Source organism: Mytilus edulis, chromosome 7 (assembly GCF_963676685.1).
Source record: "Mytilus edulis chromosome 7, xbMytEdul2.2, whole genome shotgun sequence".
Taxonomy (NCBI): Eukaryota; Metazoa; Mollusca; class Bivalvia; order Mytilida; family Mytilidae; genus Mytilus; species Mytilus edulis.
In genome coordinates, this window is record NC_092350.1 from 89,969,657 (window position 1) to 89,985,712 (window position 16,056).

The following is a 16,056-nucleotide window of genomic DNA, read 5'->3' on the forward strand; positions in this document are numbered from 1 at the left end:
CAGAATATTTAAAATTGCTATCAAATGAATTATTATGAATAAATTGTTTCTTTCAAATCAGTTGCAACTAGCGGAAGCTTAAAGGTCAATGCATGGTCATCATATCAATTATATAATGACTATATGATTTCCAAGAATGGCTGATTAATAACTTACTTAACTTTTTCCATTAATATTTACAATTTATTTCTCGTGCTACGTTTTTTCCGAAATTTACATTCCGTGCAACAATTTTTCGATTTTTATTTCACGTGTTTCCGTGTTCAGGGTCCCCCTTTATCACCCTCTTAACAAATTACAAATTTTCTAAAGGAATGAGTGTAGACTTTGCCAAAACCATGAAATTAGATATCCATGAATTTGTAAGTTTTCCTCCAAGAAAATTGGTACCCATGAAAATAAATGAATCCACAGTAGATACAAGAAGATGTGGTATGAGTGCCAATGAGAAAACTCTCCATCCAAGTCACAATTTATAAAAGTAAACCATTATAGGTCAAAGTACCGTCTTCAACTGATCGATTCAGAGCCTTGACTCACACAAAACAGTACACTATAAAGGGTCCCAAAAATACTAGTGTATCACCATTCAAACTGGAAAACCAATGGTCAAATCTATATAAAATATGAAAAACCAGAAACACTTTTGAACAACATCAACAAAGGACAACTACTGAAAATCAGATTAGAGTATGTTAGGAGAGGGCCTTTTATGTAAGTACAAACAAGCTAAGGCTTTTAATATAAAAATAAGAAGACGAGGTATGATTGCCAAAGAGACAACTCTCGACCAGAGACCAAATGACTATGGGTTACTGTCAAGCCTTCAATAATGAGCAAAACTGAATATACTGAATTTTTTTTTTGTAAGACTCTGTGTCTATATAACAAAATCAGTTTTATTTCTATTTGTAGAAAAATGTGCATTCTAAAGCGTTTGTAGGGTATATATGTGATAATGTTTTACCTGTGATCAGTAAACTAGCCAGTCCTGATGACGGAGTAGATGCACAGTTAGAGATGTTAAAACTGTTTAGTGAGATCTCAGAGTTTGCTGGAGACTTGGACAAGTTAGAAAACAGATTGGATAATCTATACAAATGTCTTATTGTAAGTTGGACGATATTGTAAAGTATTTTATTTCTTCGTGTTTATCTAATTTTTGTTCCAATTAATGATGCAACATTTATTTTCTAACTTAAGGTGGTACCCAACACCTTAACTAAAATTAATTTGACTAGTTTAATTTTCTTAACATTTTAACAAAAGTATTTACTTTGACCCTTTGACAAATAAATAAAAATTTCAAAAAAATTGAACCAACCGTTTAATCAGAAAAATTACACTGGTTATATAGTAGTTTGACAAAAACTTATTTTGATCATTGAGAAGCTTAATATTCCCTTAACAACACAACGTCATTAAAACGTTCTGCTGATTTTACAGAGGTGTCTCCCTGTAGTGTTAGGTACCATCTTAAGTGATCTATTTATTTGACAGAGGTACAATACTATGAAAAGAAGAGGCATGGTGTGTGTTAAGGTGGTACCTAACACTACAGGGAGATAACTCTGTAAAGTCAGCTAAACGTTTTAATAACGTTGTGTTGTAAAAGGAATATTAAGCTTCTCAATGATCAAAATTGGTGTTTGTCAAATTGCTATATAACCAGTGTATTTTTTCTGACAAAACAGTTGGTTCAAAAAAATTTTTAATTTTATATTTTTATTAAAGTCTCAATGTAAATACTTTGACAAAATTTTATGAAAATTAAACGAGCCAAATTAATTTTAGTGAAAGTGTTGGGTACCACCTTAAGTAGACATCAATCCATAAAGGAAAAAAAGTTTTTGTGCATTTTTGTTGAGCCTTCGACTTCAAATGAAAAAGCGAGTCATAGTGATCCTACATTCCGTCGGCTTTGTTGGTGTCGTCTGCAGCCTTCACAAATATTCACTCTGTGGTTAAAGTTTTAAAAATTTTAATAACTTTCTTGAACTATCCTGGATTTCTACCAAACTTGGACAGAAGCTTGTTTATGTTAATAAGATAGTATCCATGAGTAAATTTTAATGGCCCCGCAACAAAGTCAGGAACCATAACATTCACTCTGTGGTTAAAGTTTTTAATTTTTTTATAACTTTCTTAAACTATCCTGGATTTGTCCAAACTTAGACAGAAGCTTGTTTATGATCATAAGATAGTATCCAGAAGTAAATTTTGTAAAAATTAAATTCCAATTTTTCTGTATTTTACTTATAAATAGACTTAAGTTTTTCTTCCAGTTAACATTACATACAGTCTCCAGTAAAAGTTTTTAAAACAAGATTTGTAAACTAGCCTGGATTTTTACCAAACTTGGACAGAAGCTTTTGACAATCAAAAGATAGTATCAAGAGGAATATTTTTATTGATTTTTTTCATCATTTTTGTTGAGTGTGTGATTAACAGCCACTTTAGGTGATCGCGAGAAACGGTTCCGCGGAACCCTTACAAATTTTATATATGAAAAACCAAAATGGTGTTAGAATAAATTCAATAATAATGCTATCAAAATCTAGTTTGTTAGATTTTGATTTTTGCAAGGCCAATTCCTTGGCAATTTTGGCAAATTAAGTTTTACCTTCCGTCCATCTATCCTCCTGCCTGTCCATAAACAAATGATAAAGTATTTTTACATATTATACAGGGTTGTCTTTAGGGCCCGGGGGCCGGGGATTCCCCCGGCAACTTCCGCTTGTGGACCCGGCTACTCTAGCGGCAAGTATGACCTGACTTTTTGAAAAAAAACATACAGAGATCAATATTTCTCCGTTACAAGTTTTTGTCCTGTGATTTTAATTGTGAACAAGAGATACATCGAGTAATCCAAGTGAATCAGAGTGTTTTGGCCATACAGGTGAAAGCTTTTCTACGACGCTGCAAGTTTTTAAAGCGCTCGGATGATTTTGTCACTTCCGTTCTAAAATTTGACTGATCTTTTCACTATGCAGCGACGGTTGGATTTCTTTGGATTTAATAAGTATAATTTATTTGTTTATCAGGCGTTTTAAGAATTTAAATTCAGAAATGAGGATGGTCAACGATTATTTAAACATACGTTGGACAGGCTGCATAAGTTTTCAACCAAATGTATCACACAAAAAGAAGATCGATGTCTACAACCAGTCACAGTGTCAACTGTCGGGTGTTTCAGTGCTTCAATCAGAACATTGGTATTCAAAACAAATACTAAATAAAGCTGAAGTCCAACATCTTTTAAGATAGGATAAATGACAACATCTTCTATAAATGTTGTTTGCCCAAGTATCCTATCTGTCTCTCTCTCAATAAGTCCAAAGCCTGCCTGGCCTCATGAATACTTATAAGTTATAATAAAGAAATGACAACTCAATAAATAGGACTATAGATAGACGCTAAAGGGGATCAATGCCCCCATAATTTTGTGTCCCCAGTTAATTGACCTTGTCTGATCAGTTTGTCCTTCAACTTTATATCCAGAGGTATGACAATTTGCAGAATATTTATATATGCAAGTAAATAAAGATTACAGAAAAAAGGGATTTTAATTTCTGCCAAACCTTGTTGAAATTAGAAAAAGTTGGACATTCATTTTCACACAAAAGGGGGATAGTTTGATCATGTCACACTTGGGTGGATGTATTACTATAATAAATAAAATTTAACCATGATATTGCTATTCTCAAACATCTTCAAATATATAGCTGTAAGTTGAAAGTCTAGATATTCAAATAAATGTGATCAAATTTACAGAAAAGTTGACCCATGTTACAAATTTTAAAAAACAATTTACATTATCATCAGTAAAAAATGATGTTTTGAGAGGAGTGAATGAAGGTCCAGGAGACCCCCAAAGTGCAGGATTTTGCACCATTTTTTCAAAATTTTCTGGGGCCCTTGAGCGGGCCCCATTCCCCGGCCGTAGCACGACGAGCAAGCTCGCCGCCGCGAACGGCTTCGCCGTCCACAATACATCCCCTCCTACTTTTTATAATTAACCTACTACTTCAAATCTTAGAGACAACCCTGTTATAATCATGTGCTCAGTTACTTTCTTCTTTTACTTATTTTGCATGTTAGCAGAGTCCACATCAACTTGTATTGCATCCATTTTTCTTACGGTACTTTTTTTTCAAAATTGAACTAGGCTTAATAGGTTAATAATTCAGTTTATGTTTAACCACAAGTATTACATCCATGGCTTGTAAAATTCTTCTCTACAAGCCAACAGAATCCAACTAATAATTTGATAAATTGAGCTTCAGGCCTGTGGATTCCATTGTTTATTTTATTGCTTTAGCTTTTAAAAAAACAAACATTTCTGTCGTTCGAAATATACATATTTTATCATTTGCCATTTGGAGTGTTATGATTTTCTTTATGATAATCTGATTATTTTTCTTTATAGAGTTATATGCCAGTGCCCCCAGCAGAGGAGAATGATAATCTGATTATTTTTCTTTATAGAGTTATATGCCAGTGCCCCCAGCAGAGGAGAATGATAATCTGATTATTTTTCTTTATAGAGTTATATGCCAGTGCCCCCAGCAGAGGAGAATGATAATCTGAGTAGCAGTGAGGAAGAACCTAAGTTCCAGTTTTCTACCGTAGAATGTTTAATGTTAGCTTTCCATCAGCTTGGCAGGAAGTTACCAGGTTTTCTGGCAGATGAAGCAAATGCTGACAGATTAAAAGATTTCAAGTTAAGGTAAAATTAACATTTCATATAAATAAAGGATCTATCTTGGCCACAGGGTCTTGAAAGTGTAATATTCCTCTCGTCATCACTTGGAGTTGAATTTTTCGAAAAACTAAGGATTTTCTTATCCCAGGCATAGATTACCTTAGATGTATTTGGCACAACTTTTTGGAATTTTGGATCCTCAATGCTCTTCAACTTTGTACTTGTTTGGCTTTATAAATATTTTGATATGAGCGTCACTGATGAGTCTTATGTAGACGAAACGCGCGTTTGGCGTACTATAAATTATAATCCTGGTACCTTTGATAGCTATTGGATTTCTGTAGTTGTCTGGTGTTTCTCTTAAAATACTGAACCAATTTCAGTGAAATTTGGGCTGAATGACCGTTTGTATGTCTAATACATACCTAACAACCCTCAAGTTTTAAGTGGGAGTTCCTCACACAAATAACTAAATTTCTGTGTATGGAATATCCTGCATTGGGATATTTTAACCCGGAATGACCCACTTTCTTTTTTCTTTGGATTTATCATTAAAGTCGAAAAAAATCCAAAGTATTAAGTGATCATTGAAAACTTTCTTAATGATGTTTTGGGATTTTTGTCAGATTTTTCGAAATCCTCTGGTTTTATCCATTGGAATGCCTTAAAAAATAGTTGCCTATTTACCACCATTTTTCTTTTTATAAATCTTATATATGTGTAATTATAAGTCACCTGTCAAGGTTTATAAAATCTTTGTTATTTTTTAATAGTTTTTGAGAACTTTAACTTGTCAATGCTTGTCAATGATAAAGCTATGAAAAGTCAAGAGAGAACACTTTCCCTCCAAAATTTCAAAATTAAATATCTCAAAAAAAAGCACATTGACTTATATTTTTTTTTTGCTTTTTTGGTTCCTTCATTAAACTCCTAATAATGTTTACTAGTGAAAAGCTTATTATTTTGAAACTGAGTAGCAAACTGTTCTAAATTCTTGATTGCTTATGTGCTGACTTCCAATCTGATGAGTTTTGATCGAGTGAATATAAGTTTGTTCTAATGTTGTTCTTACCAAGGATAGGGAATTATTGAGTCTTCAATGGTGTAGATGAAAACTATGAATAAGTGTCCCATTGGCATGTTTTTTAGATTACAGTATTTTGCCAGAGGTGTACAGATTTATATTAAACAGTTACGGCAGGCGTTACAAGGAAAAGCAGGTGAAGCTTTAAAAACAGATGAGGTTAGTTACATTCTATAGATGTTTAATTCACTGTACCAAAAAAATACAGTATCAAGTTAGCAACTACGGTACTATCATATATCAGTTTTTATTTGTGTCTGCTTTTTTTTGCGATTTCAATACAAGAGGGACGAAAGATACCAAAGGGACAGTCAAACCCATAAATCTAAAATAAACTGACAACGCCATGGCTAAAAATAAAAAAGACAAACAGACAAACAATAGTACACATGACACAACATAGAAAACTAAAGAATAAACAACACAAACCCCGCCAAAAACTAGGGGTGATCTCAGGTGCTCCGGAAGAGTAAGCAGATCCTGCTCCATGTGCATGTTAAATTTTCACTGTGTATAATTTTTTGCTGAATGAGAAAATACAGGTGAAATTATAACTATCGCATTGTTATTGATGGAAGTAACACAGCATTGATTGACTGACATGTAATAGATAACAGATATATATGAGTTACCAAAAGGAAGGTATATCGTCATTGGGGCATGCTGAAGATTGAAGGTTTTGATCAATATAAAAATATCCTTGTAAAAGTAATTATACCTACGCTTTCAAAAAAGGGGGTATACTGTTTTACCTCTGTCTGTCCTTCCATCCATCCATCCGTCAGTCCGTCCGTCCCATGAATATTTTCGTTGCATTTTTCTCAGGAATTATTTCACAAGGATTTCTGAAATTTGATTTCAGGGTTTATATAAGTCAGTTATACCGTGTGATGCGTTTTCAGATTTATCAATCAACAACTTCCTGTTTACCTTATACTTGTATCATTTTTCTCAGAAACTACTTGACAGGGAATTCTGAAATTTGGTTTCAGGGTTTACATAAGTCAGTTATACCGTGTGATGCGTTTTCAGATTCATCAATTGACAACTTCCTGGTTACCAAACACTTGTATCATTTTACACATAATAGCCAAGTTGAAAATTTTCGTCACATTTTTCTCAGGAACTACTTGACAAGGAATTCTGAAACCTGTACAGTTCAGCTACCAAAAGAATGTCTAATACCTTGAAATAAAAATCTGCATATAAACTGGTCAGATATTTATTGTTATTTGTTATTTGTTTCTCTTTCAGAATAAAATCAAAGTGGTAGCATTAAAGATAACATCAAACATAAATTCTTTGATAAAAGATTTATTTCATAATCCACCATCTTATAAAACACCCATTATACCTTCATGGAAACCTTTAGTGGTAAGTGTTGTCATGGTTATATAGTCATGAAATCTGCTGATGGTAAGTGTTGTCATGGTTATATGGTCATGTAACCTTCAATGGTAAGTGTTGTCAGGTTATATAGTCATGAACTCTGCTGGTGGTAAGTGTTGTCATAGTTATATAGTCATGGCAACATTTAGTGGTAAGTGTTGTCATGATTATATAGTCATTGAAACCTTTAGTTGTTAGTGTTGTCATGGTTATATAGTCATTGAAACCTTTAGTGGTAGGTGTTGTCATGGTTATATAGTCATTGAAACCTTTAGTGGTAAGTGTTGTCATGATTATATAGTCAATGAAACCTTTAGTGGTAAGTGTTGTCATGGTTATATAGTCAATGAAACCTTTAGTGGTAAGTGTTGTCATGTTTATATAGTCATGGCAACATTTAGTGGTAAGTGTTGTCATGGTTATATAGTCAATGAAACCTTTAGTGGTAAGTGTTGTCATGGTTATATAGTCATTGAAACCTTTAGTGGTAAGTGATGTCATGGTTATATAGTCATTGAAACCTTTAGTGGTAAGTGTTGTCATGGTTATATAGTCATTGAAACCTTTAGTGGTAAGTGTTGTCATGGTTATATAGTCATTGAAACCTTTAGTGGTAAGTGTTGTCATGGTTATATAGTCATTGAAACCTTTAGTGGTAAGTGTTGTCATGATTATATAGTCATTGAAACCGGTAGTGGTAAGTGTTGTCATGATTATATAGTCATGGCAACATTTAGTGGTAAGTGTTGTCATGATTATATAGTCATTGAAACCTTTAGTTGTGAGTGTTGTCATGATTATATAGTAATGGAAACCTTTAGTGGTAAGTGTTGTCATGATTATATAGTCATTGAAACCTTTAGTGGTAAGTGTTGTCATGATTATATAGTCATTGAAACCGGTAGTGGTAAGTGTTGTCATGATTATATAGTCATGGCAACATTAAGTGGTAAGTGTTGTCATGATTATATAGTCATGGCAACATTTAGTGGTAAGTGTTTTCATGATTATATAGTCATTGAAACCTTTAGTTGTTAGTGTTGTCATGGTTATATAGTCATTGAAACCTTTAGTGGTAAGTGTTGTCATGATTATATAGTCATTGAAACCTTTAGTGGTAAGTGTTGTCATGATTATATAGTCATGGAAACCTTTAGTGGTAAGTGTTGTCATGATTATATAGTCATGGCAACATTTAGTGGTAAGTGTTGTCGTGATTATATAGTCATTGAAACCTTTAGTTGTTAGTGTTATCTTGGTTATATAGTCATTGAAACCTTTAGTGGTAAGTGTTGTCATGATTATATAGTCATTGAAACCTTTAGTGGTAAGTGTTGTCATGATTATATAGTCATGGAAACCTTTAGTGGTAAGTGTTGTCATGATTATATAGTCATGGCAACATTTAGTGGTAAGTGTTGTCGTGATTATATAGTCATTGAAACCTTTAGTTGTTAGTGTTATCTTGGTTATATAGTCATTGAAACCTTTAGTGGTAGGTGTTGTCATGATTATATAGTCATATATTGAAACCTTTAGTGGTAGGTGTTGTCATGATTATATAGTCATGGCAACATTTAGTGGTAAGTGTTGTCATGATTATATAGTCAATGAAACATTTAGTGGTAAGTATTGTCATGGTTATAAAGTAATGGAAACCTTTAGTGGTAAGTGTTGTCATGATTATATATTTATTGAAACCTTTAGTGGTAAGTGTTGTCATGATTATATAGTCAATGAAACCTTTCGTGGTAAGTGTTGTCATGATTATATAGTCATTGAAACCTTTAGTGGTAAGTGTTGTCATGATTATATAGTCATGAAAACCTTAGTGGTAAGTGTTGTCATGGTTATATAGTCATGAAAACCTTAGTGGTAAGTGTTGTCATGGTTATAAAGTAATGGAAACCTTTAGTGGTAAGTGTTGTCATGATTATATAGTCATTGAAACCTTTAGTGGTAAGTGTTGTCACGGTTATAAAGTAATGGAAACCTTTAGTGGTAAGTGTTGTCATGATTATATAGTCATGAAAACCTTAGTGGTAAGTGTTGTCATGGTTATAAAGTAATGGAAACCTTTAGTGGTAAGTGTTGTCATGGTTATAAAGTAATGGAAACCTTTAGTGGTAAGTGTTGTCATGATTATATATTTATTGAAACCTTTAGTGGTAAGTGTTGTCATGATTATATAGTCATTGAAACCTTTAGTGGTAAGTGTTGTCATGATTATATAGTCATTGAAACCGGTAGTGGTAAGTGTTGTCATGATTATATAGTCATTGAAACCTTTAGTGGTAAGTGTTGTCATGATTATATATTTATTGAAACCTTTAGTGGTAAGTGTTGTCATGATTATATAGTCATTGAAACATTTAGTGGTAAGTGTTGTCATGATTATATAGTCATGGCAACATTTAGTGGTAAGTATTGTCATGGTTATAAAGTAATGGAAACCTTTAGTGGTAAGTGTTGTCATGATTATATATTTATTGAAACCTTTAGTGGTAAGTGTTGTCATGATTATATAGTCATTGAAACATTTAGTGGTAAGTGTTGTCATGGTTATAAAGTAATGGAAACCTTTAGTGGTAAGTGTTGTCATGATTATATAGTCAATGAAACATTTAGTGGTAAGTATTGTCATGGTTATAAAGTAATGGAAACCTTTAGTAGTAAGTATTGTCATGGTTATAAAGTAATGGAAACCTTTAGTGGTAAGTGTTGTCATGGTTATAAAGTAATGGAAACATTTAGTGGTAAGTGCTGTCATGATTATATAGTCATTCAAACCTTTAGTGGTAAGTGTTGTCACGGTTGTATAGTCATTGAAACCTTTAGTGGTAGGTGTTGTCATGATTATATAGTCATTGAAACCTTTAGTGGTAAGTGTTGTCATGATTATATAGTCATTGAAACCTTTAGTGGTAAGTGTTGTCATGATTATATAGTCAATGAAACATTTAGTGGTAAGTATTGTCATGGTTATATAGTCAATGAAACCTTTAGTGGTAAGTGTTGTCATGATTATATAGTCATTGAAACCTTTAGTGGTAAGTGTTGTCATGATTATATAGTCAATGAAACCTTTAGTGGTAAGTGTTGTCATGATTATATAGTCATGGCAACATTTAGTGGTAAGTGTTGTCATGATTATATAGTCATTGAAACCTTTAGTTGTTAGTGTTGTCATGATTATATAGTCATTGAAACCTTTAGTGGTAAGTGTTGTCATGATTATATAGTCATTGAAACCTTTAGTGGTAAGTGATGTCATGGTTATATAGTCATTGAAACCTTTAGTGGTAGGTGTTGTCATGGTTATATAGTCATTGAAACCTTTAGTGGTAAGTGATGTCATGGTTATATAGTCATTGAAACCTTTAGTGGTAAGTGTTGTCATGTTTATATAGTCATTGAAACCTTTAGTGGTAAGTGATGTCATGGTTATATAGTCATTGAAACCTTTAGTGGTAGGTGTTGTCATGGTTATATAGTCATTGAAACCTTTAGTGGTAGGTGTTGTCATGGTTATATAGTCATTGAAACCTTTAGTGGTAAGTGTTGTCATGATTATATAGTCATTGAAACCTTTAGTGGTAAGTGTTGTCACGGTTGTATAGTCATTAAAACCTTTAGTGGTAAGTGATGTCATGGTTATATAGTCATTGAAACCTTTAGTGGTAAGTGTTGTCATGTTTATATAGTCATTGAAACCTTTAGTGGTAGGTGTTGTCATGGTTATAGTCATTGAAACCTTTAGTGGTAGGTGTTGTCATGGTTATATAGTCATTGAAACCTTTAGTGGTAAGTGATGTCATGGTTATATAGTCATTGAAACCTTTAGTGGTAAGTGTTGTCATGGTTATATAGTCATTGAAACCTTTAGTGGTAAGTGATGTCATGGTTATATAGTCATTGAAACCTTTAGTGGTAAGTGTTGTCATGGTTATATAGTCATTGAAACCTTTAGTGGTAAGTGTTGTCATGATTATATAGTCATTGAAACCTTTAGTGGTAAGTGTTGTCATGATTATATAGTCATTGAAACCGGTAGTGGTAAGTGTTGTCATGATTATATAGTCATTGAAACCTTTAGTGGTAAGTGTTGTCATGGTTATAAAGTAATGGAAACCTTTAGTGGTAAGTGTTGTCATGATTACATGTATATAGTCATGATAGCTGCTGGTGGTAAGTGTCGCTTTGATGTTAATAATGTCTCAGTGTTGTCTTTAGAGTTATGTGTTGGAAATGTTCAGGTTCAATGGTGTTGTCATGGTAATAAAGTCATACTAAACTCAGTGGTAAGTGTTTTCTAGGAAATTTGTAGAATTAGTGCATGTGAATGAAGCCATGGAAACTTTTAGTGGTCACTAATGCAGTTGTATACTATGTCATGAAAACTTTAAGGGTTGTTATGTTTATGTCGTGGAAACTGTTTGTGATGTTTGGTATGATGTCATGGAAACAGCAAATGTTGTTATATTTATGCAGTCAAAGAAACTAAGTGTTATTATATTTATGATGTCATGGAAACTGTACAGGATGTTATATTTATGAAGTGTTGTTTTTTTGTTACAGAAAATTCACTATTAAACTGTAAACCCTTTAAAATGTTCAAACAGAAAACACCACAGAAAATTTAAGATTTTGTTAACCCATCACAGAAAATTAAAGATTGAACTGCGTGAATCTAATTTAACAGAAACACCACAGAAAATTAAAGATTGACCTGTGTGAACCTAATTTAACAGAAACACCGCAGAAAATTAAAGATTGAACTGTGTGAACCTAATTTAACAGAAACACCGCAGAAAATTAAAGATTGAACTGTGTGAACCTAATTTAACAGAAACAACACAGAAAATTAAAGATTGAACTGTGTGAACCTAATTTAACAGAAACACCACAGAAAATTAAAGATTGAACTGTGTGAACCTAATTTAAGAGAAACACCACAGAAAATTAAAGATTGAACTGTGTGAACCTAATTTAACAGAAACATCGCAGAAAATTAAAGATTAAACCTAATGAACCTAGCTTAACAGAAACATCGCAGAAAATTAAAGATTGAACTGTGTGAACCTAATTTAACAGAAACACCACAGAAAATTGAAGATTAAACTTTGTTTAAATTGTTTCTATATCATTGTATATCAAAAGGTTAACAATAACAATACATTTGTGTTCAACATTCAAACATAGCAGACATTTGAGTAGCATAGAACAAACAGCCAGCCTTGTGATGGGTAAAAATAGAAAAAAAAACATGACATAAAGTGTGTATTGCATCCATGAAACTTATAAGTTATGAAGACTGATTGATAATAAACTTATGTTTAATTCTGATTTCAGAAAAAAGCACCAGAGCCAAAAGCAGCTGAGACAGGGTAAGTCCTTATACCATAGGATTAGTGTGAATAACAAAACTAAATGTTAAATGATAGAATGACAAACAATTTACATTGGTTGAGTGAAGTATAATTATTGTCCAGTAGAAAACAATGGGCCATTCCAGTTAATTTCTGACAGGTGGGGATGGATGGGGAGATTTTTTATCATACGTATCAGAAAAAAATACATCGTGAAAAACTACCTATCAGATCTAAAAAATTAAGACCTATCAGAAGTAGAGTTTCTGTTCATATTGGGTGGATGGGCGTTCATGGGGAAAAATGACCAGGGGCGTAGCTAGGTATTCAGTCAACTGTAGGCACCAATCGGCAGGGGGTGCAGGTCCAGGACTCTGGTAGTGGGTTCAGGGGGCCAAAGCCCCCGACGGAAAACGGTTTTCAGCGTTTTACTGCAAAATTTTATGTACAAAAATATTAAATTAAATTTACTAATTATTTAATTATGATAATTATAATATACATGATGAAAAGTTCGAAGAGTTATGAATAATGTACCATAACATCTGACTGGTGAATTAAATAACGCAGTACAATCCGTAACATAAAAAAAAAATTACAATTATATGCATTGCCCAGCGTAGATCAGAGTATTCCTTTAATTAAGCATTACACCCTGTTTGGTATTATCATATCTATTCCATTCTGATTGATATATACGTTTAAATTAATTAATAGTACAGCATTGACAATTCTTCATTTAAAAAAAAATAGGCACGTAAACACTGATACTACTATATAATAGAACTATCCTTTTGGCTAGACATCAACCATCAATCTTTTGAATCACCCTATCCACACAAACACATATACAGACAAAGTCGATGCCTAACGAAATTCAAGAAATTCGTATGTCTTTATATCCTCTACTGTAAATAAAAATTCCTACCTGCTTAGGAATTTTGAATAATTGTGGCCATTACACGCAGATTTGAGAGTACTCAAAATTACTGGAAGCCAGTTGATTGATTGATTTTTTTACATCCAGTGTCAAATATTTATGCAAGTTCAGGACCGTTGAAAAAATTTACAATAAAAACAACTTGGAGCTAGGTCCTGTAATAGATGTTGTTCAGGACGAAGGTCTGGAAATTTAAAAATGCCATGCATTGGAAAATGAGGGATTATTGGATAGGAGCAGAAATTTTGCCTTTCAGTAGACCAACTACTAACTCCTCAAAAAGTTACATTCTCTCTACAACTAAAGACTTGACTGCGTATTTATACACCCTGCACAGCCAAACCAGAGACATATATGTCTCTATATGTCTCTGGCTAAACTGACGACCAACATTGTTAAATCGGGTGAAGACAAAGTGGAAAGCTAGTTGAAAACTTACAACAACTAATTAAAAAACGCATTTCTCTAAGTTGAGGTTCATTCAAGTTTTTGCTGATAGAAGTGAAATGATCTGAACCAAAGTATAGTTTATAGTTTCTATAATATAAGGTAAAATCGTAAAAACATTCACTTCTATCCAATATTCCATTCACTAAGGACGAGAGACTAGTGTACACATGACATTCGATAATTAGAGAGTTTTGACAACTTCCCCGGCTTTCATCTACAGATAACGTTGTTTGTTATTTTTTTTCAATAAAAAAAATATTTGTGAAAAAATTATGTGTAGGCACGTGCCTAAAGTGCCTAACGGCAGCTACGCCCCTGATGACCTTTCAGAATTTTTTACTCAAGTATTGTATCTATCAGAATTTTAAATACAATACCAGATAATGCATGATACGAAACTATCTACATTCCAAAGCACCCCTAAGATCTGACATAGGCATTTTTGTAACCCCTATGATGTAATTTTTTAGCTCACCTGGCCTAAAAGGCCATGTGAGCTTTTCTCATCACTTGGCGTCCGTCGTCGTCGTCGTCTGTCGTCGTTAACAATTTTTCAAACATCTTCTCCTCTGAAACTACTGAATGGATTTGAATGAAACTTAACATGATTGTTCCTTAGTATATCCTGCACAAAATGTGCGCTTCGATTTTTGATCTGTCAAAAAACATGGCCGCCGTTACTTAAAATAGAACATAGGGGTCAAATGCAGTTTTTGGCTTATATCTCAAAAACGAAAGCATTTAGAGCAAATCTGACAGGGGTAAAAATGTTCATTAGGTCAAGATCTATCAGCCCTGAAATTTTCAGATGAATCAAACAAACCATTGTTGGGTTGCTGCCACTTAATTGGTAATTTTAAGGAAATTTTGCAGTTTTTGGTCATTATCTTGAATATTATTATAGATAAAGATAAACTGTAAACAGCAAAAAAGATCAGCAAAGTAAGATCTACAAATAAGTTAATATGACCAAAATTGTCAATTGACCCCTTAAGGGGTTATTGTCTTTTAATGACAATTTTTCACAATTTGTTCATCATATTTGCTAACTTTAAAAAATCTTCTCCTCTGAAACTACTGAATGGATTTGGTTAAAACTTAGCATGATTGTTCCTTAGATTATCATGATTATATAGTCATGGCAACATTAAGTGGTAAGTGTTGTCATGATTATATAGTCATGGCAACATTTAGTGGTAAGTGTTTTCATGATTATATAGTCATTGAAACCTTTAGTTGTTAGTGTTGTCATGGTTATATAGTCATTGAAACCTTTAGTGGTAAGTGTTGTCATGATTATATAGTCATTGAAACCTTTAGTGGTAAGTGTTGTCATGATTATATAGTCATGGAAACCTTTAGTGGTAAGTGTTGTCATGATTATATAGTCATGGCAACATTTAGTGGTAAGTGTTGTCGTGATTATATAGTCATTGAAACCTTTAGTTGTTAGTGTTATCTTGGTTATATAGTCATTGAAACCTTTAGTGGTAAGTGTTGTCATGATTATATAGTCATTGAAACCTTTAGTGGTAAGTGTTGTCATGATTATATAGTCATGGAAACCTTTAGTGGTAAGTGTTGTCATGATTATATAGTCATGGCAACATTTAGTGGTAAGTGTTGTCGTGATTATATAGTCATTGAAACCTTTAGTTGTTAGTGTTATCTTGGTTATATAGTCATTGAAACCTTTAGTGGTAGGTGTTGTCATGATTATATAGTCATATATTGAAACCTTTAGTGGTAGGTGTTGTCATGATTATATAGTCATGGCAACATTTAGTGGTAAGTGTTGTCATGATTATATAGTCAATGAAACATTTAGTGGTAAGTATTGTCATGGTTATAAAGTAATGGAAACCTTTAGTGGTAAGTGTTGTCATGATTATATATTTATTGAAACCTTTAGTGGTAAGTGTTGTCATGATTATATAGTCAATGAAACCTTTCGTGGTAAGTGTTGTCATGATTATATAGTCATTGAAACCTTTAGTGGTAAGTGTTGTCATGATTATATAGTCATGAAAACCTTAGTGGTAAGTGTTGTCATGGTTATATAGTCATGAAAACCTTAGTGGTAAGTGTTGTCATGGTTATAAAGTAATGGAAACCTTTA

General features: G+C 32.8%; 1 protein-coding gene across 1 annotated transcript in view; it reads left to right on the plus strand.

Moving 5' to 3' along the window:
- Nucleotides 1-16,056, plus strand: part of LOC139482735 (apoptosis inhibitor 5-like) — a 41,100-nt gene that overhangs the window by 16,059 nt on the left and 8,985 nt on the right. The window contains exons 7-11 of the mRNA XM_071266805.1: nucleotides 916-1,110; nucleotides 4,548-4,729; nucleotides 5,855-5,948; nucleotides 7,044-7,163; nucleotides 12,531-12,565. Of these exons, the coding sequence (XP_071122906.1) occupies nucleotides 916-1,110; nucleotides 4,548-4,729; nucleotides 5,855-5,948; nucleotides 7,044-7,163; nucleotides 12,531-12,565 (626 nt within the window). The remainder of the gene's footprint in view (nucleotides 1-915; nucleotides 1,111-4,547; nucleotides 4,730-5,854; nucleotides 5,949-7,043; nucleotides 7,164-12,530; nucleotides 12,566-16,056) is intronic.